We start from the raw sequence: 26,823 nt of genomic DNA on the forward strand, positions 1-26,823 counted from the left end.
GTATTCACTGGAATATAGAAGGATGAGAGGGTATCTCACAGAAACATATAAAATTTGTAGAGGATTTGGACCGAGTAGATGCAGGAAAAATGTTCCCGATGTTGGGGGAGTCCAGAACCAGGGGGTCACAGTTTAAGAATAAGGGGTAAGACATTTAGGACAGAGATGAAACTTTTTCACCCAGAGAGTTGTGAATCTGTGGAATTCTCTGCCACAGAAGGCAGTGGAGGCCAATTCACTGGATGTTTTCAAGAGAGTTGGATTTAGCTCTTAGGGCTAAAGAAATCAAGGAATATGGGGAGAAAGCAGGAGCGGTGTACAGATTCTGGATGATCATCCATGATCATATTGAATGGCGGTGCTGGCTGGTAGGGCCGAATGTCCTACTCCTGCACCTATTTTCTAACTTTCTTTGATATAGATCATGTACAGGGAGAGGAGATCAGTTTAACCTGACGTCATGTCCGGCACGGACATTGTGGGCCGAAGGGCCCGGTCCTGTGCTGTACTATTCTATGCTTCCTCAAGCACCATTGGTTCATGACTAAACACTAACACCTTTCTACACGCTGGCTGGAGTCACCTTGCTGAGGTGCAAGGGTTGTCTACCCCTGCTTTCTCTTTAGATGATTGAGATACGTGCCCTCTGGGAGAACCATCCTGCTGCACATTTCCTTGGTTTGTCCGGTCAAGTTGCCTTTCAGGAGATAACCAGTGATCTTGGCCCAGCCATAGTCGGGTGATTTGATGTAATTGGAGCTCTTGCTTTTGGCCACTGGAGTGCTGCTTTGCAGACAGATATCTTGGATTTTCTGGCTAAGATGGCGGAGATGCTTGACGTCTCTCTCCATCCTGTCCACCCCGTACCGTTCCACCCGTTGCCAGAAGGACGTGTTGAAGTGGCGGTAGAGATGCCAGTCCAGGGCGTTCCAGCGCTGGAGGGTGGAGAGAAGATCAGGGGGGAGTGAGCTTCTGGTCGAGGGGTCACGGGTGTTGAGCTGGAAGGACACCATGTCCTCCATGTCCCAACACAGAGCCTCCCGCAACAAGACCAGCGACTGGTCAAAGTACTCGGCCAGCAAGACCAGATGGAAGGTAGAGTCGAACTCCTTGAGGGTTTGGTCAACGTGAGGTCCTTCAGCCCCTGCCTCCGCGTCCCCACCAAGATCGAACCACAACACGTTATGGGCGAGGTGGTTGTTGCTCCCTTGCAGTTTGAACTCCTTGTCCAGCTTCCTCACAAACTCAGTCATGGTCTTCACGGCACGAAAGGCCGGCACATCATTGTGACAGTAGATAAACGCCGACTCTGCCACGCTGTCTGGGTTCCGCAGGATGGTGAAGACGAAAGAGTCGTTGCCCGTCACCTTCTTCACCTGTGGATGGGGAGAGAAAGACCAACATCAGATCCCACTCTCACTCCCGTCCACTGATAGATACACACGACGATATCTGTACACCAACGTGTATATATACTACAATATCACTGTACTAACGTGTATATATACTACAATATCACTACACTAATGTGTATATATACTACAATATCACTATGTACTAACGTGTATATATACTACAATATCACTGTACACCAACGTGTATATATACTACAATATCACTGTGTACTAACGTGTATATATACTACCATATCACTGTGTACCAACGTGTATATATACTACAATATCACTGTACACCAACGTGTATATATACTACAATATCACTGTGTACTAACGTGTATATATACTACAATATCACTGTGTACTAACGTGTATATATACCACAATATCACAGTGTACTAACGTATATATACTACAATATCACTGTACACCAACATGTATATATACTACAATATCACTGTACACCAACATGTATATATACTACAATATCACTACACTAATGTGTATATATACTACAATATCACTGTGTACTAACGTGTATATATACCACAATATCACTGTGTACCAACGTGTATATATACTACAATATCACTGTCAGAGAGTCACAGAGTGATACAATGTGGAAACAGGCCCTTCGGCCCAACTTGTCCACACCGGCCAATAATGTCCCAGCTACACTAGTCCCACTTGCCTGCGTTTGGTCCATATCCCTCCAAACCTGTCCTATCCATGTACCAGTCTAACTGTTTCTTAAGCGTTGGGATAGTCCCAGCCTCAACTACCTCCTCTGGCAGCTCGTTCCATACACCCACCACTCTTTGTGAGAAAAGGTTACCTCTCAGATTCCTATTAAATCTTTTGCCCTTCTCCTTGAACCTATGTTCTCTGGTCCTCGATTCCCCTACTCGGGGCAAGAGACTCTTTGCATCTACCCTATGTATTCCTCTCAAGACCTCGATAAGATCACCCCTTATCCCCCTGCGCTCCATGGAATAGAGACCCAGCCTGCTCAACCTCTCCCTATAGCTCACACCCTCTAGTCCTGGCAACATCCTCTCAAAGCTTCTCTGAATCCTTTTAGCTTGACAATATCTTTCCTATAACATGGTGCCCTGAACTGAACACAATACTCTAAATGCGGTCTCACCAACGTCTTATACAACTGCAACATGACCTCTCAACGTCTATACTCAATATACTCCGACTGATGCTATGAGGAGGCCACAGTTTAAGAATAAGGGGTAAGCCATTTAGAACCGAGATGACGAAAACCTTTTCACTCAGAGAGTTGTGAATCTGTGAAATTCTCTGCCTCAGAAGGCAATGGAGGCCGATTCTCTGGATGCTTTCAAGAGAGAGTTAGATAGAGCTCTTAAAGATAGAGGAGTCAAGGGATATGGAGACAAGGTGGGAACGGGGTATTGATTGTGGATGATCAACCATGATCACAGTGAATGGCAATGCTAGCCGAATGGCCTACTCCTGCACCTATTGTCTATTGATGCAATGTGCCACCCTATCTACCTGTGATTCCAACTTCAAGGAACCATGCACCTGTACTCCTAGATCCCTCTGCTCTACAACACTACCCAGAGCCCTAACATTCACTGTGTAGGTCCTGCCCATGTTAAACTTCCCAAAGTGCAACACCTCACATTTCTCTGCATTAAATTCCATCAACCATTCCTCAGCCCACCTGCCCAACCGATCCAGATCCTGCTGCAATCTTTCACAACCATCTTCATTATCTGCAAAACAACTAACGTTTGTATCATCAGCAAACTTGCTAATCTTGCGTTGTATGTTCTCATCCAAATCATTGATGTAGATGACAAACAGTAACGGGCCCAGCACCGAACCCTGAGGCACATCACTGGTCACAGGCCTCCAGTCCGAGAAGCAACCTTCTACCATCACCCTCTGCTTCCTTCCATGGAGCCAATTTTCTATCCATTCAGCCAACTGTCCTTGGATCCCATGCGATCCAACCTTCCAGAGCAGCCTCGTATGTCATCATGTTTATATACTCCAATATCACTGTGTAGGAAGGAACTGCAGATGCTGGTTTAAACCGAAGGTAGACACTAAAAGCTGGAGTAACTCAGTGGGACAGGCAGCATCTCTGGAGAGAAGGAATGGGTCATTGGTAGAAATGAGATACTCCCAGACAGAAAAGGAGGCTTTGGTTCAAGTTTCAGGTCGAGACCCTTCTTCAGACTAGTCAGGGGAAAGGGAAACGAGAGATATAGATGATGATGTAGAGCGATATAGAACAATGAATAAAAGATATGCGAAAACGCATTACCACAGAAGGCTGTGGAGGCCAAGTCAATGGATATTTTCTAAGACAGAGATAGATAGATTCTTGATTAGTACGGGTGTCAGGAGTTATGGGGAGAAGGCAGGAGAATGGGTTAGGAGAGAGGGATAGATCAGATATGACTGAATGGCGGAGTAGACTTGATGGGCTGAATGGCCTCATCCTGCTCCTATCCCTTATGAGATGGAGCTACCTCAGGCAGATTGAAGCGCATGTGGTTACAGATGATGTTGTATTCCTTGCCCGGGTTCTTTGCAAAGCCTTTAACAAAGGTGGCCCTGAAGAGATTCGGGTAGCCCAGGTGATTATCGGGAGGCAGAGCGAAGGTGAGATTCTTGGCATCTCCGTAGCGGTACAGGAGGTTCAGCACAGTGCTGCTTGCCGATTTGTGGGTCTTCATAAATGCCACGTGTTTCCTGGGCGTGCAGGGAACTTTCCGAGAGAACCTGTACCTGTTCACAAACCAGAGGTCAGGTCACAGCCAACAGCACAGTTTCACACAAGTCTGATCGGTGGAACAGCATCTCATATTTCACCCGATAGACACAAAAAGCTGGAGTAACTCAGCGGGTCAGGCAGCATCTGTGGAGAACATGGATAGGTGACGTTTCACAGAGTGCTAGAGTAACTCAGCGGGTCAGGCAGCATCTGTGGAGAACATGGATAGGTGACGTTTCACAGAGTGCTGGAGTAACTCAGCGGGTCAGGCAGCATCTGTGGAGAACATGGATAGGTGACGTTTCACAGAGTGCTGGAGTAACTCAGAGGGTCAGGCAGCATCTGTGGAGAACATGGATAGGTGACGTTTCACAGAGTGCTGGAGTAACTCAGCGGGTCAGGCAGCATCTGTGGAGAACATGGATAGGTGACGTTTCACAGAGTGCTGGAGTAACTCAGCGGGTCAGGCAGCATCTCTGGAAAGAAGGAATGGGTGACATTTTGGGTCTACGACAATAAACTAAAGTCAGTGGACATTGGACATGTTGGTTAGCAAGGATTAGTTGGGCCGAAGGGTCTGTGTGTGTGCTGCATGGCGCTATGACAATCAAGGCAGAGGAGAGAGGGTGACAGAGGGAGGTTGTAGTCCAGGGTTAGACTTACCCATTGACTGTAGAGAGGTAGACCAAACTAGCAATGAAGGTCAGACAGCTGGCCACCACCAGCATCAGGAACAACTTCCCAGTTCGTCCTTTCCAACGATTGAACATTCCCGCTTATCTGAACAACAGGGAAACACTGTTAGGATTCACCCACACCGACCTCACAGTTAGAATACGGAAACAGGCCCTTCGGCCCGCCCTGTCCATGTTCACCCCACTTATACCTTCAGTCTGAAGAAGGGTCTCGACTCAAAACATCACCCAGGTCCAGAGATTTACAAGAATGATTCCAGGAATGAGTGGGTTAACATTTGATGATCGTTTGACAGCACTGGGCCTGTACTCGCTGGAGTTTAGAAGGATGAGAGGGTACCTCATTGAAACGTACAGACTAATGAAAGGCATCGATATAGTGGATGTGGAGAGGATGTTTCCACTGGTGGGAGAGTCTAGGACCAGAGGTCAAAGCTTCAGAATTAAAGGGCGCTCTTTTAGAAAGGAGGTGAGGAGGAATTTCTTTAGTCAGAGGGTGGTGAATCTGTGGAACTCATTGTGGGGAGAAGGAAGGAAAATGGGATTAGGAGGCAGAGATCAGCCATGATTGAATGGCGGAGTAGTCTTTTAAAAATATATATTTTATTAGAAGTAAATACAATACAGTGGTACCTTTTTACAGGTGCCTAATATATGTTAACAGAATACATTCTCTGTACAACTTCATTATTTATTTTTTAAAGAGAGAAATAAGAAAAAAAAAAGGATATACAGGTAGTAAAGAATAAGGAAAAGTGTAGTGTGTGTAGATAAAAAAGGAAAGGAGATGGTGAGGAAAAGAGATAAGCGAGAACAGAGAGCAGGAGGGAGATTATCAACAGATGCAAGGGGATGATTTTTTCTATTGTTGATCATCTTTCACCCATACCTGAAACATTTAATTTTTACGATACTGTTCCACCACATGAATCAAGGAAATCAATAAATGGAGACCAACTCGTTAAGAATTGGTTCAAGAAGGAACTGCAGATGCTGGAAAATCGAAGGTACACAAAAAAGCGGGAGAAACTCAGCGGGTGCAGCAGCATCTATGGAGCGAAGGAAATAGGCAACGTTTCGGGCCGAAACCCTGAAGGAAATAGGCAACGTTTCGGGCCGAAACCCTGAAGGAAATAGGCAACGTTTCGGGCCGAAACCCTGAAGGAAATAGGCAACATTTCAGGCCTGAAATCCTTCTAGAAATAGGCAACGTTTCAGGCCGAAATCCTTCTGGAAATAGGCAACGTTTCGGGCCGAAATCCTTCTGGAAATAGGCAACGTTTCAGGCCGAAATCCTTCTGGAAATAGGCAACGTTTCAGGCTGAAATCCTTCTGGAAATAGGCAACGTTTCAGGCCAAAATCCTTCTGGAAATAGGTAACGTTTCAGGCCGAAATCCTTCTGGAAATAGGCAACGTTTCAGGCCCGAAATCCTTCTAGAAATAGGCAACGTTTCAGGCCGAAAACCTTCTGGAAATAGGAAACGTTGCCTATTTCCTTCGCTCCATAGATGCTGCTGCACCCGCTGAGTTTCTCCATTTTTTTTGTCTACCTTCGTTAAGAATTGGTCTTGTTTATCTATTAGGAGGAGTCTCATTTCTTCCAGGTGTGCTGTGTCCAACTTATTACTAATCCACATTTTAAGCGTTGGTATAGTAGCATTTTTCCAAAAATTCAAGTATGAGTTTTTTTGCTGTTATTAACCCATAATTAAAAAATGATGTGTTTGGGATATGTTTAATTTGTTCCCATCTCCCATTACTCCAAATATAATCTTTTCAGTATTAGCTTCCAATTTTATCTTAAATAGCTTTGTGAATTTATCAAAAATATCACACCAAAATTTATGAAGTTTTGTGCAAGATACAAAAGAATGTGTAATATTGGCATTTTGAGAAAGACATTTATCACAGATGGGAGAGATATTTGGGTAGAATTTATTCAACCTCGTTTTTGAATAATATAATCTATGAAGTATTTAAATTGTATTAAATTCTGTCTAGCATTAATCGAACATTTATGTATATATATCAAATACTTTTCCCATATTTCATTCGAAATATTTATCGTTAATTATTTTTCCCAGTCTTCTCTAATTGCCTCTGTTGATGGGAATTCTCTATTTAAAATCTATATTACTAAAACTCTGTTCTTGACCGGTTTTGGCGATCTGTGCTGCGATTTCCGAGAGAACGCCGCCACCTACGGCCGTCATTTTTGGCCACCTCGCTCAGAGCCCCCCTCCGCCGTATGTGTGCCGAGGACTTTTCCCATCGATGAAATATGAAAGAGATATTAATGTTTTTACAAAATTCCCCATTCTCTCTGCTGCTCCTGCTGGTGGGATGGGGAGGGACTATAAAACCAGGAAGTGGGGTGCCCCAATCAGTGTCTGCAAGCTGGAGGTCTGAGCTCTGAATGACTGAACAAATGTCTACACATCTGTAAGTACAGGTACCCTTAATTTGGTTTGGAAATGAAAATATGGTTATGGTTAGTTTGAAGGAAAAAAGCAACTGCCTGCAAATGGTTGTTTGGGGGGTTTGGGTTGAGTAAAAAGGCATTCTCTCTCTCTCTCTCCTATCCCTCTTTCTTTCTCTCTCTCTCCCCCCCTGCCTCTCTCCCTTTCTCTCTCTCTCTCCCATCCTCTCTAACCCCCCCTCTCCTCTTCCCCCCTCTTCTCCTCTCCCCCCTCTCCTCTTCCCCCCTCCTCTCCCTCCCCCCTCTCCTCTCCCCCCTCTCCTCCCCCCCCTCTCCCCTCCCCTCTCCTCTCTCCCCCGCTCTCTCTCTCCCCTGCTCCCCTCCATCCCCTCCTCCACCCTCCCTCGCCTAAACCCCCTCCCCTCCACACCCTCTACCCTCTTCCCTCCCCCTCCCTGCTCCCCACCTCTCCCCCTCGCCCCCCCTCTCTCTCCCCCTCACTCTCACCCTCTCTCTCTCCTCCCCTCTCTCTCTGTCTCTACCCCTTCTCTCTCTGCCCTCACTCTCTACCCTCGCCCCCCCCCCCCCCCCTCTCTAGATGCGACTGCAAGTTGGGGGCTATGCGTCAGTAGATAGGGTGGTTATGGAGTAAAAGGAGCAAATTAATAATATTAATATAATATCAAGGGGGGTAATTAGCGTGAGTGCGGGGGGGGGGGATAGTTAGTGTGTGTGACGCTGCATGCCGTCCCCCCCCCCCCCCCACAACCACACGTTGGGGGAACAGACCCAACGGGTCTGCACTAGGTCTAGTACTATTATATAAGTATGATATTAATTTTTGTGAATCCGCCTTTATATTCATTGTTTCTTCCAATGGATCTAAGATTATACTTTGAAATCTGTGTATATTTCTTCATAGTCACATATCTGTAAATATTTAAAATATTGGTTGATATTCAGTTTAAATTTAAATTTTAATTGTTGAAATGATAACAGAATGGCGGAGTAGTCTTGAAGGGCCGAATGGCCTTATTCTACTATAACTTGTGAATCAGTCTGAAGATGGGTCCTGCCCTAAAATGTCACCTATCTATGCTCCCCAGAGATGCTGCCTGACCCGCTGAGTTACTCCAGCACTGTGTGAAACGTCACCTATCCATGTTCTCCACAGATGCTGCCTGACCCGCTGAGTTACTCCAGCACTCTGTGAAACGTCACCTATCCATGTTCTCCACAGATGCTGCCTGACCCGCTGAGTTATTCCAGCACTCTGTGAAACGTCACCTATCCATGTTCTCCACAGATGCTGCCTGACCCGCTGAGTTACTCCAGCACTCTGTGTACAATACAATACAATACAATTCAATTTATTGTCATTTGGACCCCTTGAGGTCCAAACGAAATGCCGTTTCTGCAGCCATACATTACAAACAAATAGACCCAAGACACAACATAATTTACATAAACATCCATCACATCGCTGTGATGGAAGGCCAAAAAAACTTCTCTCTCCACTGCACTCTCCCCCCCGATGTCAAAGTCAAAGTCAAAGTCAAAGCCCCCGGCGGGCGATGGCGAATTGTCCCGTGGCCATTAAGCCACGCCGGGTGATGCAAGGCCGCACACCGGGTCTTGATGTTAGAGCCCCCGGCGCGCGCTTGCAGTCCCGCGGCCATTCCAAGCCGCGCGGGGCGGTGATGTAAGGCCCCGCTCCAGGAGCTCTTCAACCCCGCAACTCGGGCGGAAGAAGTCGCCGCTGCGGAAGCCCCGAAAAGCGGTCTCCCTCCAGGGACCCGCGGGCTCCCGGTGCCGCCCGCCAGACCCGCAGTTGCAGCCACCGAATCTCCGGGGGTCGGGTCGCAACAGCGTCCACCACAGCTCCACCCGCTCTGGACTCGGCCAGCTCCGCGACGGTGAGGTGAGTAGTCGGCACCACAGCCCCCGGTCTTCCTGTTGGAGGCCGCTCCTCGTTGCAGCCCCAACGACAACGGAGACCCGACAAAGAAAAGGTCGGGTCTCCCGTGCAGGGAGAGATTTAAAAGTTACCCCAACCCCCCCCCCCCCCCCCCCACACCACCCCCACACACATACCCCAACAAAATTAACAAAAACTACATAAAAACATAGACATAAAATAATAAAAACGCAGACGGACTGCAGACGAGAGTCGCGCCGCCTACCGGGACTGATGTCTAAGGGGGTCAGGGGGTATGGAGAGAAGGCAGGTACAGGATGCTGAGTTGGATGATCAGCCATGATCCTCTATAATCTTTGATCCAAAGCAAAGATCCTCGAGTATCTTGTAGCGGGAACAGCCCCCTCCCTTGCATTGTATTGTGCAGTTTCCCTTTAACACACACTGCACAAAATTAAATTTAACGTATATATATATATATATATTGGTCCACAGTGTGTGTGTGTGACTGTTTGTGTGGGAGGCGGCCACGCGCTCTCCATTCAAGAAGACGATCATCTGTTTGTGTGGGAGGCGGCCACGCGCTCTCCATTCAAGAAGACGCTCATCTGTTTGTGGAGGCGCGAGCTTAGTGTGTGACCAAAGATCTTGTGAACTTTCTTCACACAGAGAGTGGTGAGTCTCTGGAACTCTCTGCCGCAGAAGGTAGTTGAGGCCAATTCATTGTTTATATTTAAGAGGGAATTAGATGTGGCCCTTGTGGCTAAAGGGATCAGGGGGTATGGAGAGAAGGCAGGTACAGGATACTGAGTTGGATGATCAGCCATGATCATATTGAATGGTGGTGCAGGGCCGAAGGGCCGAATGGCCTACTCCTGCACTTAATTTCTATGTTTCTATGTTTCCCTCTCCCTCTCCCACCCATCCCTCTCCCTCTCCCACCCCCCTTCCCTCTCTCCCCCACCCCCCTTCCCTCTCTACCACCACCCCCTTACACCTGTCCCTCTTTCACCACTCCCCCTACCCCTCCCTCCCCTCTTCCACTTCCATCCCCTTACCCGACGCCTCTCCCTCCCCCACCCTCTCCCTTCTCCTCTCTCCCCCACCCCTTCCCCTCTGTCCTCTTCCACCACTCCCCCGTCCCTCTTCTACCACTCCCCGCTACCCCTCTAACCCCTCCCTCCCTCTCCACTCTTCCCACCTCTCTCCCACTCTCTCCTCCCCCTCTCCTCACCCCTCTCCCATCCATCTCTCCCCCACCCCCCTTCCCTCTCTACCCACCCCCACCCCTTCCCTCTCTCCCCCCACCCCCTTCCCCCATCCCTCTTCCATCACTCCCGCTCCCAAATCTATCCCGTTTCCTCCTCCTCCTCTCCCCTCCCTCCCCTCTTCTCACCCCCCCCCGCAAACGCCGTTGCGGAAACAGACCCAACGGGTCTGCACTTGGTCTAGTAATGTCTAAAAGAAAGGAATCTGGTGCCCAGGGCAGGAAAAGATGAAAAACAGAACAAGAACAGCTTGCTAAACTAACTGGAATTCTTGACAGATTTATTGTGAACACTGCTGATAGCACCAGTGATGAAAGTACACCAGAATCTGTATGTCCAGATAATCCACTGCCTGTAAACTGTTCACTTTCTGCTTTAGAAGCAGAGACAGCTTTGCCTGAACATGCTTCAACATCTGGGCAGTCAAGTGCTCTTTCAGAGCATATTGCTTTATTTAAAGAAGTCCATCCAGAAGAGAGCATTTCTACATGGACAGCTTTAGATTTTGCTTTGCTGGATAATTAAGTGGAAGTTGCAAGAAAGTTTAACTAACATTGTTGTGGAACTGAGAATGTTTTTAACATTTACTGTGTCCAATGCTAGTTGTGAAAGGGGTTTATCCAAATTACAGTTAATAAAGACATATCAGCGATCAACAATGAGCCAGGAAAGATTGTAACCTTGCAATTTTGTCTATTGAGACAAATTTTCATGTAAATTTTGATAGTGTGATTGAAAAATTTGCAAGAATAAAAGGCAGCGCCGCCGTCTTTTTGTTAGGTTGAGAAAATAAATACAAAACTTGGATTTATAACAGCTCATGGGCCATGGCTAGCCGCTAATGAGGAGGCGCAATATTTTAAACTGCCCCGGGCGCTCAAAACCCACCCTATGCCACTGACCTACATAGCTCTGGGTCTTTGGACCTCAGCAAGGTGTCTGCTGAAACAGTTAATCTGTTCCCTTGATCAGGTGAGATGAAAGATTGAAGCTCGGAGCTGGAGAACCGGTGTGTGAATGAGCAGTGACTGCGTGTGCGAGCTTCTAGGAAGTGGGTGTTGTCGACTGTAGCAGTGGGAAGGTGGGAGGGTACAGAGCTATCTACCTGTATCATCACCTGTTGGTTTCCTTCCAAATGCCTGAGGGGCAAAGGAGTAAGGACAAACGAGGCTTTAATGACAGGGAGGGAGTCGAGATTGGTGGTGGTGGGGTCACATCTGGTGGGCAGGGGGTAACAACTAGCCCCCCAAACAGTGGTGGGTGTATGGAACGAGCTGCCAGAGGAGGGAGTTGTGGCAGGGACTATCACAATGTTCATCATTTTCTTTCTTTCTCTCCCTCTCTTCCTCCCTCCCACCCTCCCTCTCTCTCTGTCTCTCTCCCACCCTCCCTCTCTCTCTGTCTCTCTCCCTCTCCATCTCTCCCCTCCCTCCCTCTTGTGACCCCACCCTCTCCCTTCAGATGTGAGTGGCAGCACCATATTCTGTGTTGACTGGAACTTTTGCCCTTGATTTGTCTTGATATATATTAATGATTGGAATGAAAGGATTAACGGTCACATTAGCAAATTTGCAGATGACACAAAGCTGGGTGGCAGTGTGAACTGTGAGGAGGATGCTATGAGAATGCAGGGTGACTTGGACAGGTTGGGTGAGTGGGCGGATGCATGGCAGATGCAGTTTAATGTGGATAAATGTGAGGTTATCCACTTTGGTAGCAAAAACAGGGAGGTGGGAGATTGCAACCGTCACATGGTCCGCCCTGTTTCGACAAGTGCAATCAACCTGGTGTGCACAATCAAATAAGATCAAATAGAACAAGCTGTCCGACAACTTTAGGCTGTGCACTCCATTTGCAAGAAGAAGAAGAAGCAAAAACAGGAAGGAAGATTATTACCTGAAAGGTGTCGTTGGGAATAAGGTAAGTACAACGGGATCAGTGTGGATCAGTCACTGAAAGTAAGCATGCAGGTACAGCAGGCAGTGAATGCTAATGGCATGTGGGCCTTCATAACAAGAGGAGTTGAGTATAGGAGCAAAGCAGGGGCGGAAGTCCGGGGGTGGCAGGTGGGACACGTCCCCCCCCCCTTTGTTTTACGATCCCCCCCAGTTTTTGTAATCCTGATTTTAAAACCTGGTGAAATCTCCGCTTTCCGCAAGACAGTGGGTTGGGACTGCTGATCGAGGGAGCCGATTGGACGAGAGAGATGTCGGTCACCTGGCAATGGGGGCGGGACATGATGATTCAGCGCGATCATTGGAGGAGGGACGTGTGTAGGGGGGGGGGGGGGGACTGAGGATAGAGTGCAGTGATTGGAGGAGGGAGACGTGGCACAGACCTGCACCTCATCCGCAGCCAGGATCGATCCCGGCCGGCTCTACGGCGCTGTCCGGTCCCCACCCCCACGCCCGGGGGTGGCCAGAGAGGTCGGGAGTCAGAGGGGAGCGGTACCCCCAGGCCCACAGCCACCGCAGAGAAGCAGCGCTAAACCCAGCTCAACTCAGCCTGTCCCGCCAGGTTAACCTACAGCCCTGCCTGGACTTGCACGAAATATGGCCAGCGCAGAGAAGCAGCGCTGGTGTCCCGTCAGTCCAGGCAGGGCTGTAGGTTAACCCGGCGAGACAGGCAGAGTTGAGTTGCATTTAGCACTGGATCGAGCCTCCGAAGCCTCTGCCGACCGACCGACCGACGGGGCCACGGGTGAGGTGCTGCTGCTGCACTCCATGGGCTGCACTCTGTCGGGACGGGTGAGGCTGGGCTGGACGCAGCCCTCTGACCCGACAGTCCCTTCGACCCGCGTAGTAGCAGTCAAATATGGGACAAGGGCGGTCCCGTATGGGACAAACAAATTTAGCCCAAATACTGGATGTACCTGCTAATGGAGTCAGATGCTACCCACGTGAGATTATAGATTTGTTTATTATTGTCACGTGTATCGAGGTACAATGTAAATTATTTTTGTTGCGTGATATCCAATCAGCGCAAAGACTATACATGATTACAATCGAGCCGTCCACACAGTACAGATACAGGATGAAGGGAATAACATTTAGTGCAAGATAAAGTCTAGTAATGTCCAATTAAAGATAGTCCGAGGGTCTCCAATGAGGTAGATGGAGGTCAGGACTGCTCTCTAGTTGGTGAGAGGACGATTCAGTTGCCTGATAACAGCCGGGATGAAACTGTACCTGAATCTTCCAGCGATCACCCCATACACTAACACTGTCCGACACACACTAGGGACAATTTACACTTATAACAAGCCAATTAACCTACTAACCTGAACGTCTTTCGAGGATCGAACCCGGGTCTCTGGTGCTGTGAGGCGTCTTTCTCCATCCTGTCCACCCCGTACCGTTCCACCCGTTGCCAGAAGGACGTGTTGAAGTGGTGGTAGAGATGCCAGTCCAGGGCGTTCCAGCGCTGGAGGGTGGAGAGAAGATCAGGGGGGAGTGAGCTTCTGGTCGAAGGGTCACGGGCGTTGAGCTGGAAGGACACCATGTCCTCCATGTCCCAACACAGAGCCTCCCGCAACAAGACCAGCGACTGGTCAAAGTACTCGGCCAGCAAGACCAGATGGAAGGTAGAGTCGAACTCCTTGAGGGTTTGGTCAACGTGAGGTCCTTCAGCCCCTGCCTCCGCGTCCCCACCAAGATCGAACCACAACACGTTATGGGCGAGGTGGTTGTTGCTCCCTTGCAGCTTGAACTCCTTGTTCAATAAACAGTGACAGAGGAACTCATTTCACCAGTAAATTAGTTCAGACCTTGTCGAAGGCTCTGGGGTTCCCGTAGATATTACACACCATATCAACCACAGTCCTCAGGGATGATGGAAAGAATAAATGTGGAAATAAAAGCTACTTTGGCGACAGTATGCCATCAAAATAGGTTATTGTGGCCAGGCGACATGCCCATAGTGATGTATGCCCTGAGAAATCAGAAAAATAGAAACACAGGCCTCACGAGATGTTGATGGGGCGACCGATGACAAGAGGAACCCAACCCCCGATGACTCCTGAGAAAGTAGCCCTGGTATGGAATGATGAAATAGCCTTAAGCCTCAAGCCATTTGTGGTAGATAGTTACAAGAAACAGAATGAAGGTCAAAGTTGGAGCATGAAATTCAACAAACATCTTTCACACAGAACACAGTGAACTCGCAGCTGAAAGAAAAACATGCTTCCTTATCTAATTAGGATGTTGGGTTTGTGCCCATACCCCTTCGCAAGCTGAAGAAGGGATCCCCTTGCGAGCTCAAGGACGGGTTCCAACCAAATTATATTCTGACACGTATGCCTCCATTTTTGCAACTGATTAATGAGAGAAAATATTAATATCCTTGCTTACTTAATTTTGATTGGAATACAACAAGGTAATGAAAGGGTGTTTGGATGTGACAATTGGCATCTCAACGTCTCAACCCCGAAACGTCACCCATTCCTTCTCTCCAGAGATGCTGCCTGTCCCGCTGAGTTACTCCAGCACTTTGTGCCTATCTTTAGTTTAAAGTAATCTTTATTAACCCTAGAGTGTACACATGCATAAAAGTCACTGGCTTCTAATAACGTCATGTTAGATTATCACTGAATCACAAGAATGGTCAGATACTATCCCACGTGAGATTATAGATTTGTTTATTATTGTCACGTGTATCGAGGTACAATGTAAATTATTTTTGTTGCGTGATATCCAATCAGCGCAAAGACTATACATGATTACAATCGAGCCGTCCACACAGTACAGATACAGGATGAAGGGAATAACGTTTAGTGCAAGATAAAGTCTAGTAATGTCCAATTAAAGATAGTCCGAGGGTCTCCAATGAGGTAGATGGGAGGTCAGGACTGCTCTCTAGTTGGTGAGAGGACGGTTCAGTTGCCTGATAACAGCCGGGAAGAAACTGTCCCTGAATCTGGAGGTGTGTGCGTTTTCACACTTCTGTACCTCTTGCCCGATGGGAGAGGGGAGAAACATAGAAACATAGAAAATAGGTGCAGGAGTAGGCCATTCGGCCCTTCGAGCCTGCACCGCCATTCAATGTGATCATGGCTGATCATCCCCAATCAGTACCCCGTTCCTGCCTTCTTCTCATATCCCCTGACTCTGCTATTTTTAAGAGCCCTATCTAGCTCCCTCTTGAAAGCATCCAGAGAACCTGCCTCCACCACCCTCAGAGGCAGAGAATTCCACACTCACCACTGTCTGTGAGAAAAAGTGTTTCCTCGTCTCCGTTCTAAATGGCTTACTCCTTATTCTTAAACTGTGGCCCCTGGTTCTGGACTCCCCCAACATCGGGAACATGTTTCCTGCCTCTAGTGTGTCCAAGCCCTTAACAATCTTATATGTTTCAATGAGATGCCCTCTCATCCTTCTAAACTCCAGAGTGTACAAGCCCAGCCGCTCCATTCTCTCAGCATATGACAGTCCCGCCATCCCGGGAATTAACCTTGTAAACCTACGCTGCACTCCCTCAATCGCAAGAATGTCTTTCCTCAAATTAGGGGACCAAAACTGCACACAATACTCCAGGTGTGGTCTCACTAGGGCTCTGTACAACTGCAGAAGGACCTCTTTGCTCCTTTATTCGATTCCTCTTGTTATAAAGGCTAACATGCCATTCTCTTTCTTCACTGCCTGCTGTACCTGTTTCTACTCGGGTCGAAGGGACTGTCGTGTCAGAGCGCCGCGTCCAGCCCCTCCTCACCCGTCCCGACGTAGTGCAGCCCATGGAGTGCAGCAGCAGCACCTCACCCGTGGCCCCGTCGGTTGGTCGGCAGCCCGGCCAGCTGTCCGACCTTCAGACCTTCGCTTACCGCCGACACCACCACCCCTCCTTCTCATGGCTGATCATTGGTTCATGAGTTGGATGGGGTGCTGGACTTTGCCCCCGGCACCTGGGCCAAAACCGCTTAGCTGGCCCGCCGGCTGGGCTTAGTGTACAGTCCAGCACCCGGGCCAACTCATCATTCACCCAGCCACGGCTGAGTCGCTCAAAGGATTGCCGTCGGGAATTTGTCCATATTTTGACCTTTTGTCCCTTATTTGTGAATGAGAACGTTGGCAACGCTACCTGTCACAAACCACCCTTTATGCAAAACAACATTCTTGTTCCAGCTCGCACAATTCTGAAATTCAATCATTCAACTAAAGGTTAAATATAGAAAACACCCTTGTGGCATTGTCCTGCTTAATTCTACAAGACTGCCCCTCCCCAACACATCACTTGCCTGCGATATTTCCCCAAAGACACATCACGGAAAGTTCTGGAACCTCCCACAGCCAGACAGTCACAGTAACTGAGTCATGGGATATGGAGAGAAAGCAGGAGTGGTGTACAGATTCTGGATGATCATCCATGATCATATTGAATGGCGGTGCTGGCTGGTAGGGCCGAATGTCCTACTCCTGCACCTATTTTCTATGTTTCTATGATATAGATCATGTACAGGGAGAGGAGATCAGTTTAACCTGACGTCATGTCCGGCATGGACATTGTGGGCCGAAGGGCCCGGTCCTGTGCTGTACTATCCTATGCTCCCTCAAGCACCATTGGTTCATGACTAAACACTAACACCTTTCTACACGCTGGCTGGAGTCACCTTGCTGAGGTGCAAGGGTTGTCTACCCCTGCTTTCTCTTTAGATGATTGAGATACGTGCCCTCTGGGAGAACCATCCTGCTGCACATTTCCTTGGTTTGTCCGGTCAAGTTGCCTTTCAGGAGATAACCAGTGATCTTGGCCCAGCCATAGTCGGGTGATTTGATGTAATTGGAGCTCTTGCTTTTGGCCACTGGAGTGCTGCTTTGCAGACAGATATCTTGGATTTTCTGGCTAAGATGGCGGAGATGCTTGACGTCTCTCTCCATCCTGTCCACCCCGTACCGTTCCACCCGTTGCCAGAAGGACGTGTTGAAGTGGCGGTAGAGATGCCAGTCCAGGGCGTTCCAGCGCTGGAGGGTGGAGAGAAGATCAGGGGGGAGTGAGCTTCTGGTCGAGGGGTCACGGGCGTTGAGCTGGAAGGACACCATGTCCTCCATGTCCCAACACAGAGCCTCCCGCAACAAGACCAGCGACTGGTCAAAGTACTCGGCCAGCAAGACCAGATGGAAGGTAGAGTCGAACTCCTTGAGGGCTTGGTCAACGTGAGGTCCTTCAGCCCCTGCCTCCGCGTCCCCACCAAGATCGAACCACAACACGTTATGGGCGAGGTGGTTGTTGCTCCCTTGCAGTTTGAACTCCTTGTCCAGCTTCCTCACAAACTCAGTCAGGGTCTTCACGGCACGAAAGGCCGGCACATCATTGTGACAGTAGATAAACGCCGACTCTGCCACGCTGTCTGGGTTCCGCAGGATGGTGAAGACGAAAGAGTCGTTGCCCGTCACCTTCTTCACCTGTGGATGGGGAGAGAAAGAGCAACATCAGATCCCACTCTCACTCCCGTCCACTGATAGATACACACGACGATATCTGTACACCAACGTGTATATATACTACAATATCACTGTGTACTAACGTGTATATATACTACAATATCACTGTGTACTAACGTATATATATACTACAATATCACTATGTACTAACGTGTATATATACTACAATATCACTACACTAATGTGTATATATACTACAATATCACTGTGTACTAACGTGTATATATACTACAATATCACTGTGTACTAACGTATATATATACTACAATATCACTGCACTAACGCGTATATATACTACAATATCACTACACTAATGTGTATATATACTACAATATCACTGTGTACTAACGTGTGTATATACCACAATATCACTGTGTACTAACGTGTGTATATACCACAATATCACTGTGTACTAACGTGTATATATACTACAATATCACTGTGTACTAACGTGTATATATACTACAATATCACTGTGTACTAACGTGTATATATACTACAATATCACTGTGTACTAACGTGTATATATACTACAATATCACTGTTTACCAACGTGTATATATACTACAATATCACTGTGTACTAACGTGTATATATACCACAATATCACTGTACACCAACATGTATATATACTACAATATCACTGTCAGAGAGTCACAGAGTGATACAGTGTGGAAACAGGCCCTTCGGCCCAACTTGTCCACACCGGCCAACAAAGTCCCAGCTTCACTAGTCCCACTTGCCTGCGCTTGGTCCATATCCCTCCAAACCTGTCCTATCCATGTACCTGTCTAACTGTTTCTTAAGCGTTGGGATAGTCCCAGCCTCAACTACCTCCTCTGGCAGCTCGTTCCATACACCCATCACTCTTTGTGAGAAAAGGTTACCTCTCAGATTCCTATTAAATCTTTTGCCCTTCTCCTTGAACCTATGTTCTCTGGTCCTTGATTCCCCTACTCGGGTTAAGAGACTCTTTGCATCTACCCTATGTATTCCTCATGACCTCGATAAGATCACCCCTTATCCCCCTGCGCTCCATGGAATAGAGACTCAGCCTGCTCAACCTCTCCCTATAGCTCACACCCTCTAGTCCTGGCAACATCCTCTCAAAGCTTCTCTGAATCCTTTTAGCTTGACAATATCTTTCCTATAACATGGTGCCCTGAACTGAACACAATACTCTAAATGCGGTCTCACCAACGTCTTATACAACTGCAACATGACCTCTCAACGTCTATACTCAATATACTCCGACTGATGCTATGAGGACGCCACAGTTTAAGAATAAGGGGTAAGCCATTTAGAACCGAGATGACAAAAACCTTTTCACTCAGAGAGTTGTGAATCTGTGAAATTCTCTGCCTCAGAAGGCAATGGAGGCCGATTCTCTGGATGCTTTCAAGAGAGAGTTAGATAGAGCTCTTAAAGATAGAGGAGTCAAGGGATATGGAGAGAAGGTGGGAACGGGGTATTGATTGTGGATGATCAACCATGATCACAGTGAATGGCAATGCTAGCCGAATGGCCTACTCCTGCACCTATTGTCTATTGATGCAATGTGCCACCCTATCTACCTGTGATTCCAACTTCAAGGAACCATGCACCTGTACTCCTAGATCCCTCTGCTCTACAACACTACCCAGAGCCCTAACATTCACTGTGTAGGTCCTGCCCATGTTAAACTTCCCAAAGTGCAACACCTCACATTTCTCTGCATTAAATTCCATCAACCATTCCTCAGCCCACCTGCCCAACCGATCCAGATCCTGCTGCAATCTTTCACAACCATCTTCATTATCTGCAAAACAACGAACGTTTGTATCATCAGCAAACTTGCTAATCTTGCGTTGTATGTTCTCATCCAAATCATTGATGTAGATGACAAACAGTAAAGGGCCCAGCACCGAACCCTGAGGCACATCACTGGTCACAGGCCTCCAGTCCGAGAAGCAACCTTCTACCATCACCCTCTGCTTCCTTCCATGGAGCCAATTTGCTATCCATTCAGCCACTGTCCTTGGATCCCATGCGATCCAACCTTCCAGAGCAGCCTCGTATGTCATCATGTTTATATACTCCAATATCACTGTGTAGGAAGGAACTGCAGATGCTGGTTTAAACCGAAGGTAGACACTAAAAGCTGGAGTAACTCAGTGGGACAGGCAGCATCTCTGGAGAGAAGGAATGGATCATTGGTAGAAAGGAGATACTCCCAGACAGAAAAGGAGGCTTTGGTTCAAGTTTCAGGTCGAGACCCTTCTTCAGACTAGTCAGGGGAAATGGAAACGAGAGATATAGATGATGATGTAGAGTGATATAGAACAATGAATAAAAGATATTCAAAAACACATTACCACAGAAGGCTGTGGAGGCCAAGTCAATGGATATTTTCTAAGACAGAGATAGATAGATTCTTGATTAGTACGGGTGTCAGGAGTTATGGGGAGAAGGCAGGAGAATGGGTTAGGAGAGAGGGATAGATCAGCTATGACTGAATGGCGGAGTAGACTTGATGAGCTGAATGGCCTCATCCTGCTCCTATCCCTTATGAGATGGAGCTACCTCAGGCAGATTGAAGCGCATGTGGTTACAGATGATGTTGTATTCCTTGCCCGGGTTCTTTGCAAAGCCTTTAACAAAGGTGGCCCTGAAGAGATTCGGGTAGCCCAGGTGATTATCGGGAGGCAGAGCGAAGGTGAGATTCTTGGCATCTCCGTAGCGGTACAGGAGGTTCAGCACAGTGCTGCTTGCCGATTTGTGGGTCTTCATAAATGCCACGTGTTTCCTGGGCGTGCAGGGAACTTCCCGAGAGAACCTGTACCTGTTCACAAACCAGAGGTCAGGTCACAGCCAACAGCACAGTTTCACACAAGTCTGATCGGAGGAACAGCATCTCATATTTCACCCGATAGACAAAAAAAGCTGGAGTAACTCATCGGGTCAGGCAGCATCTGTGGAGAACATGGATAGGTGACGTTTCACAGAGTGCTGGAGTAACTCAGCGGGTCAGGCAGCATCTGTGGAGAACATGGATAGGTGACGTTTCACAGAGTGCTGGAGTAACTCAGCGGGTCAGGCAGCATCTGTGGAGAACATGGATAGGTGACGTTTCACAGAGTGCTGGAGTAACTCAGCGGGTCAGGCAGCATCTCTGTAGAGAAGGAATGGGTGACGTTTCGGGTCTATGACAATAAACTAAAGTCAGTGGACATTGGACATGTTGGTTAGCAAGGATTAGTTGGGCCGAAGGGCCTGTGTGTGTGCTGCATGGCGCTATGACTATCAAGGCAGAGGAGAGAGGGTGACAGAGGGAGGTTGTAGTCCAGGGTTAGACTTACCCATTCACTGTAGAGAAGTAGACCAAACTAGCAACGAAGGTCAGACAGCTGGCCACCACCAGCATCAGGAACATCTTCCCAGTTCGTCTTTTCCAATGACTGAACATTCCCGCTTACCTGAACAACAGGGAAACACTGTTAGGATTCACCCACACCGACCTCACAGTTAGAATACGGACACAGGCCCTTCGGCCCGCCCTGTCCATGTTCACCCCACTTAAACCTTTAGTCTGAAGAAGGGTCTCGACACAAAACATCACCCAGGTCCAGAGATTTACAAGAATTATTCCAGGAATGAGTGGGTTAACATTTGATGATCGTTTGACAGCACTGGGCCTGTACTCGCTGGAGTTTAGAAGGATGAGAGGACACCTCATTGAAACGTACAGACTAATGAAAGGCATCGATAGAGTGGATGTGGAGAGGATGTTTCCACTGGTGGGAGAGTCTAGGACTTAGAAAGGAGGTGAGGAGGAATTTCTTTAGTCAGAGGGTGGTGAATCTGTGGAACTCATTGCCAAGTTAGTGGATATTTTTAACGCAGAGATGGACAAATTCTTGATTAGAACGGATGTCAAGGGTTATGGGGAGAAGGAAGGAAAATGGGATTAGGAGGCAGAGATCGGCCATGATTGAATGGCGGAGTAGTCTTTTTTAAAAATATATTTTATTAGAAGTAAATACAATACAGTGGTACCTTTTTACAGGTGCCTAATATATGTTAACAGAATACATTCTCTGTACAACTTCATTTTTGATTTTTTAAAGAGAGAAATAAGAAAAAAAAAAGGATATAGTAAAGAATATGGAAAAGTGTAGTGTGTGTAGATAAAAAAGGAAAAGAGATGGTGAGGAAAAGAGATAAGCGAGAACAGAGAGCAGGAGGGAGATTATCAACAGATGCAAGGGGATGATTTTTTCTATTGTTGATCATCTTTCACCCATACCTGAAACATTTAATTTTTACGATACTGTTCCACCACATGAATCAAGGAAATCAATAAATGGAGACCAACTCGTTAAGAATTGGTTCAAGAAGGAACTGCAGATGCTGGAAAATCGAAGGTACACAAAAAAGCTGGAGAAACTCAGCGGGTGCAGCAGCATCTATGGAGCGAAGGAAATAGGCAAAGTTTCGGGCCGAAACCCTGAAGGAAATAGGCAACGTTTCAGGCCCGAAACCCTGAAGGAAATAGGCAACGTTTCGGGCCCGAAATCCTTCTGGAAATAGGCAACGTTTCAGGCCGAAATCCTTCTGGAAATAGGCAACGTTTCGGGCCCGAAATCCTTCTAGAAATAGGCAACATTTCAGGCCGAAATCCTTCTGGAAATAGGCAACGTTTCGGGCCGAAATCCTTCTGGAAATAGGCAACGTTTCAGGCCGAAATCCTTCTGGAAATAGGCAACGTTTCAGGCTGAAATCCTTCTGGAAATAGGCAACGTTTCAGGCCGAAATCCTTCTGGAAATAGGTAACGTTTCAGGCCGAAATCCTTCTGGAAATAGGCAACGTTTCAGGCCCGAAATCCTTCTAGAAATAGGCAACGTTTCAGGCCGAAAACCTTCTGGAAATAGGCAACGTTTCAGGCCGAAAACCTTCTGGAAATAGGAAACGTTGCCTATTTCCTTCGCTCCATAGATGCTGCTGCACCCGCTGAGTTTCTCCATTTTTTTTGTCTACCTTCGTTAAGAATTGGTCTTGTTTATCTATTAGGAGGAGTCTCATTTCTTCCAGGTGTGCTGTGTCCAACTTATTACTAATCCACATTTTAAGCGTTGGTATAGTAGCATTTTTCCAAAAATTCATGTATGAGTTTTTTTGCTGTTATTAACCCATAATTAAAAAATGATGTGTTTGGGATATGTTTAATTTGTTCCCATCTCCCATTACTCCAAATATAATCTTTTCAGTATTAGCTTCCAATTTTATCTTAAATAGCTTTGTGAATTTATCAAAAATATCACACCAAAATTTATGAAGTTTTGTGCAAGATACAAAAGAATGTGTAATATTGGCATTTTGAGAAAGACATTTATCACAGATGGGAGAGATATTTGGGTAGAATTTATTCAACCTCGTTTTTGAATAATATAATCTCTGAAGTATTTTAAATTGAATTAAATTCTGTCTAGCATTAATCGAACATTTATGTATATATATCAAATACTTTTCCCATATTTCATTCGAAATATTTATCGTTAATTCTTTTTCCCAGTCTTCTCTAATTGCCTCTGTTGATGGGAATTCTCTATTTAAAATCTATATTACTAAAACTCTGTTCTTGACCGGTTTTGGCGATCTGTGCTGCGATTTCCGAGAGAACGCCGCCACCTACGGCCGTCATTTTTGGCCACCTCGCTCAGAGCCCCCCTCCGCCGTATGTGTGCCGAGGACTTTTCCCGTCGATGAAATATGAAAGAGATATTAATGTTTTTACAAAATTCCCCATTCTCTCTGCTGCTCCTGCTGGTGGGATGGGGGAGGGACTATAAAACCAGGAAGTGGGGTGCCCCAATCAGTGTCTGCAAGCTGGAGGTCTGAGCTCTGAATGACTGAACAAATGACTACACAGCTGTAAGTACAGGTACCCTTAATTTGGTTTGGAAATGAAAATATGGTTATGGTTAGTTTGAAGGAAAAAAGCAACTGCCTGCAAATGGTTGTTTGGGGGGTTTGGGTTGAGTAAAAAGGCATTCTCTCTCTCTCTCTCCTATCCCTCTTTCTTTCTCTCTCTCTCCCCCCCTGTCTCTCTCCCTTTCTCTCTCTCTCTCTCTCTCTCTCTCTCTCTCTCTCTCCCATCCTCTCTAACCCCCCCTCTCCTCTCTCCCCCCCCCCCTCTCCTCTCTCCTCCCCCCTCTCCCCTCCCCCCCTCTCCTCTCCCCCCTCTCTTCTTCCCCCCTCCCCCCCCTCTCCTTTCCCCCCTCTCCTCTCCCCCCTCTCCTCCCCCCCCTCTCCTCTTCCCCCCTCCTCTCTCCTCTCCCCCCTCTCCTCTCCCCCCTCCCCTCTCCCCCCTCCTCTCCCCCCTCTCCTCTCCCCCCTCTCCTCCCCCCCCTCTCCTCTCCCCCCCTCTCCTCTCCCCCCCTCTCCTCTCCCCTCTCCTCTCTCCTCTTCCCTCTCCTCTCTCCCCCGCTCTCTCTCTCCCCTGCTCCCCTCCATCCCCTCCTCCACCCTCCCTCGCCTAAACCCCCTCCCCTCCACACTCTCTACCCTCTTCCCTCCCCCTCCCTGCTCCCCACCTCTCCCCCTCGCACCCCCTCTCTCTCCCCCTCACTCTCACCCTCTCTCTCTCCTCCACTCTCTCTCTGTCTCTGCCCCTTCTCTCTCTGCCCTCACTCTCTACCCTCGCCCCCCCCCCCCCCCCTCTAGATGTGACTGCAAGTTGGGGGCTATGCGTCAGTAGATAGGGTGGTTATGGAGTAAAAGGAGCAAATTAATAATATTAATATAATATCAAGGGGGGTAATTAGCGTGAGTGCGGGGGGGGGGGGGATAGTTAGTGTGTGTGACGCTGCATGCCGTCTCCCCCCCTCCCCACAACCACACGTTGGGGGAACAGACCCAACGGGTCTGCACTTGGTCTAGTACTATTATATGTATGATATTAATTTTTGTGAATCCACCTTTATATTCATTGTTTCTTCCAATGGATCTAAGATTATACTTTGAAATCTGTGTATATTTCTTCATAGTCACATATCTGTAAATATTTAAAATATTGGTTGTTATTCTGTTTAAATTTAAATTTTAATTGTTGAAATGATAACAGAATGGCGGAGTAGTCTTGAAGGGCCGAATGGCCTTATTCTACTATAACTTGTGAATCAGTCTGAAGATGGGTCCTGACCTAAAATGCCACCTATCTATGCTCCCCAGAGATGCTGCCTGACCCGCTGAGTTACTCCAGCACTCTGTGAAACGTCACCTATCCATGTTCTCCACAGATGCTGCCTGACCGGTTTGAGTTACTCCAGCACTCTGTGAAACGTCACCTATCCATGTTCTCCACAGATGCTGCCTGACCCGCTGAGTTACTCCAGCACTCTGTGAAACGTCACCTATCCATGTTCTCCACAGATGCTGCCTGACCCGCTGAGTTACTCCAGCACTCTGTGAAACATCACCTATCTATGTTCTCCACAGATGCTGCCTGACCCGCTGAGTTACTCCAGCACTCTGTGAAACGTCACCTATCCATGTTCTCCACAGTTGCTGCCTGACCGGCTGAGTTGCTCCAGCACTATTGTACTTGCTCGGTGCCCGTGGCCACTGGGTGTGGGTGTAACAATAACATCATCAAGTAGTGGAACAATAATCTCTTTGTAACGTGGCATCTATCAGATGAGTTAATTAATAACCTGACGTTATCTCGCCTCATCCTCCTGAGGCGGCACGGTGGCCCAGCGGGTAGAGCTGCTGCCTCATAACGCCAGAGAATCGGGTTCAATCCTGACTACGGGTGCTGACTGTATGGAGCTTCTAACTTCTCCCTGTGACCGAGTGGGTTTTCTCCGGGTGCTCCGGTTTCCTCCCACACTCCAAAGACGTGCGGGTTTGTAAGTTAATTGCCCCCCTAGTGTGTAGGGAGTGGATAAGGAAGTGGAATGACATAGAACTTTTGTCAACGGGCTGTTTCGATGCTGTATCTTTTAATCAATAAAAGTATTGGTTTTATCGTGGTCTGTTACACAAATTCCAACTCAGAAAGTTGAGGATTCAGCTGGAGAGGGTGCAGAGAAGATTTACGAGGATGTTGCCAGGACTCGAGGGTCTGAGCTAAAGGGAGAGGTTGGGGCAGGCGAGGACTTTATCACTTGCAGCCCAGGAGAATGAGGAATCTTATAGAGGTGTATAAAATTACCAGGGGAATTGGTCGATGAATACACAGAATCTCTTGCCCAGAGTAGGGGAATCAAGAACCAGGGGACATGGGTTTAAGGTGAGGGGGGAAAGATTTAGTTGGATCCTGTGGGGAAACTTATTTACACAAAGGGTGGTGGGTGTATGGAACGAGCTGCCAGAGGAGGTAGTTGAGGCTGGGCTATCACATTTAAAAGACACTGGACAGGTACATGGATAGGACAGGTGCAGAGGGATATGGACCAAACGCGGGCAGGTGGGACTAGTGTAGATGGGACATGTTGTTTGGTGTGGGCAACTTGGGCTGAAGGGCCTGTTTCCACACTGTAACTCGACGACTCTGTCACTCAGTGACTCTCTGTCCTAGATCTTATTCTTGCCGCTTGCTTGCAGCCCTGAGTCAGATTGTGCCATTCGGAAAGAGTTCAGTTTAGTTTAGCTTAGTTTAGTTTAGAGATACAGCGCGGCCCACGGGGTCCGTGCCAACCAGCGACCCCCGCACACTAACACTATCCTACACACACTAGGGATAATCTTTACATTTACCGAGCCAGTTTACCGACATACCTGTAGGTCTTTGGACCTCAGCAAGGTGTCTGCTGAATCAGTTAATCCGTTCCCTTGATCAGGTGAGATGAAAGCTTGAAGCTCGGAGCTGGAGAACCAGTGTGTGAATGAGCAGTGACTGCGTGTGTGAGCTTCTAGGAAGTGGGTGCTGTCGACTAGCAGTGGGAAGGTGG

The 26,823-nt window shown here is 47.6% G+C and overlaps 2 protein-coding genes across 2 annotated transcripts in view; both read right to left on the reverse strand.

The window, feature by feature from the left end:
- Positions 1–580: 580 nt before the first annotated feature.
- Positions 581–26,801, reverse strand: LOC116968067 (galactose-3-O-sulfotransferase 2-like). The gene is made up of 4 exons (XM_033014693.1): positions 26,651–26,801; positions 4,819–4,935; positions 3,911–4,169; positions 581–1,376 (listed from the first exon to the last, which is right to left on the reverse strand). The coding sequence occupies exons 2-4, from the start codon at positions 4,923–4,925 to the stop codon at positions 606–608; spliced, it is 1,137 nt and encodes a 378-aa protein (XP_032870584.1). The 5' UTR covers positions 4,926–4,935; positions 26,651–26,801; the 3' UTR covers positions 581–605.
- The window catches only part of LOC116968066 (galactose-3-O-sulfotransferase 2-like), a 130,500-nt gene continuing 120,731 nt past the window's right edge, over positions 17,055–26,823 (reverse strand). Inside the window, exons 2-4 of the mRNA XM_033014692.1 lie at positions 21,228–21,344; positions 20,452–20,710; positions 17,055–17,850 (exon numbers count right to left, since the gene is read on the reverse strand). Coding sequence (XP_032870583.1) covers positions 17,080–17,850; positions 20,452–20,710; positions 21,228–21,334 — 1,137 coding nt within the window. The 5' untranslated portion in view covers positions 21,335–21,344 and the 3' untranslated portion in view covers positions 17,055–17,079. The remainder of the gene's footprint in view (positions 17,851–20,451; positions 20,711–21,227; positions 21,345–26,823) is intronic.

Source organism: Amblyraja radiata, chromosome 43 (assembly GCF_010909765.2).
Source record: "Amblyraja radiata isolate CabotCenter1 chromosome 43, sAmbRad1.1.pri, whole genome shotgun sequence".
Taxonomy (NCBI): Eukaryota; Metazoa; Chordata; class Chondrichthyes; order Rajiformes; family Rajidae; genus Amblyraja; species Amblyraja radiata.

Excerpts from the sequence above, each read along its gene's own strand:
- LOC116968067 (XM_033014693.1), bottom strand. The coding sequence starts at position 4,925 with ATGTTCAATCGTTGGAAAGGACGAACTGGGAAGTTGTTCCTGATGCTG. Across the intron at positions 4,170-4,818 it reads TACCTCTCTACAGTCAATGG|GTACAGGTTCTCTCGGAAAG; the intron begins GTAAGTCTAACC and ends GTTTGTGAACAG. Across the intron at positions 1,377-3,910 it reads TGCGCTTCAATCTGCCTGAG|GTGAAGAAGGTGACGGGCAA; the intron begins GTAGCTCCATCT and ends CCCCATCCACAG.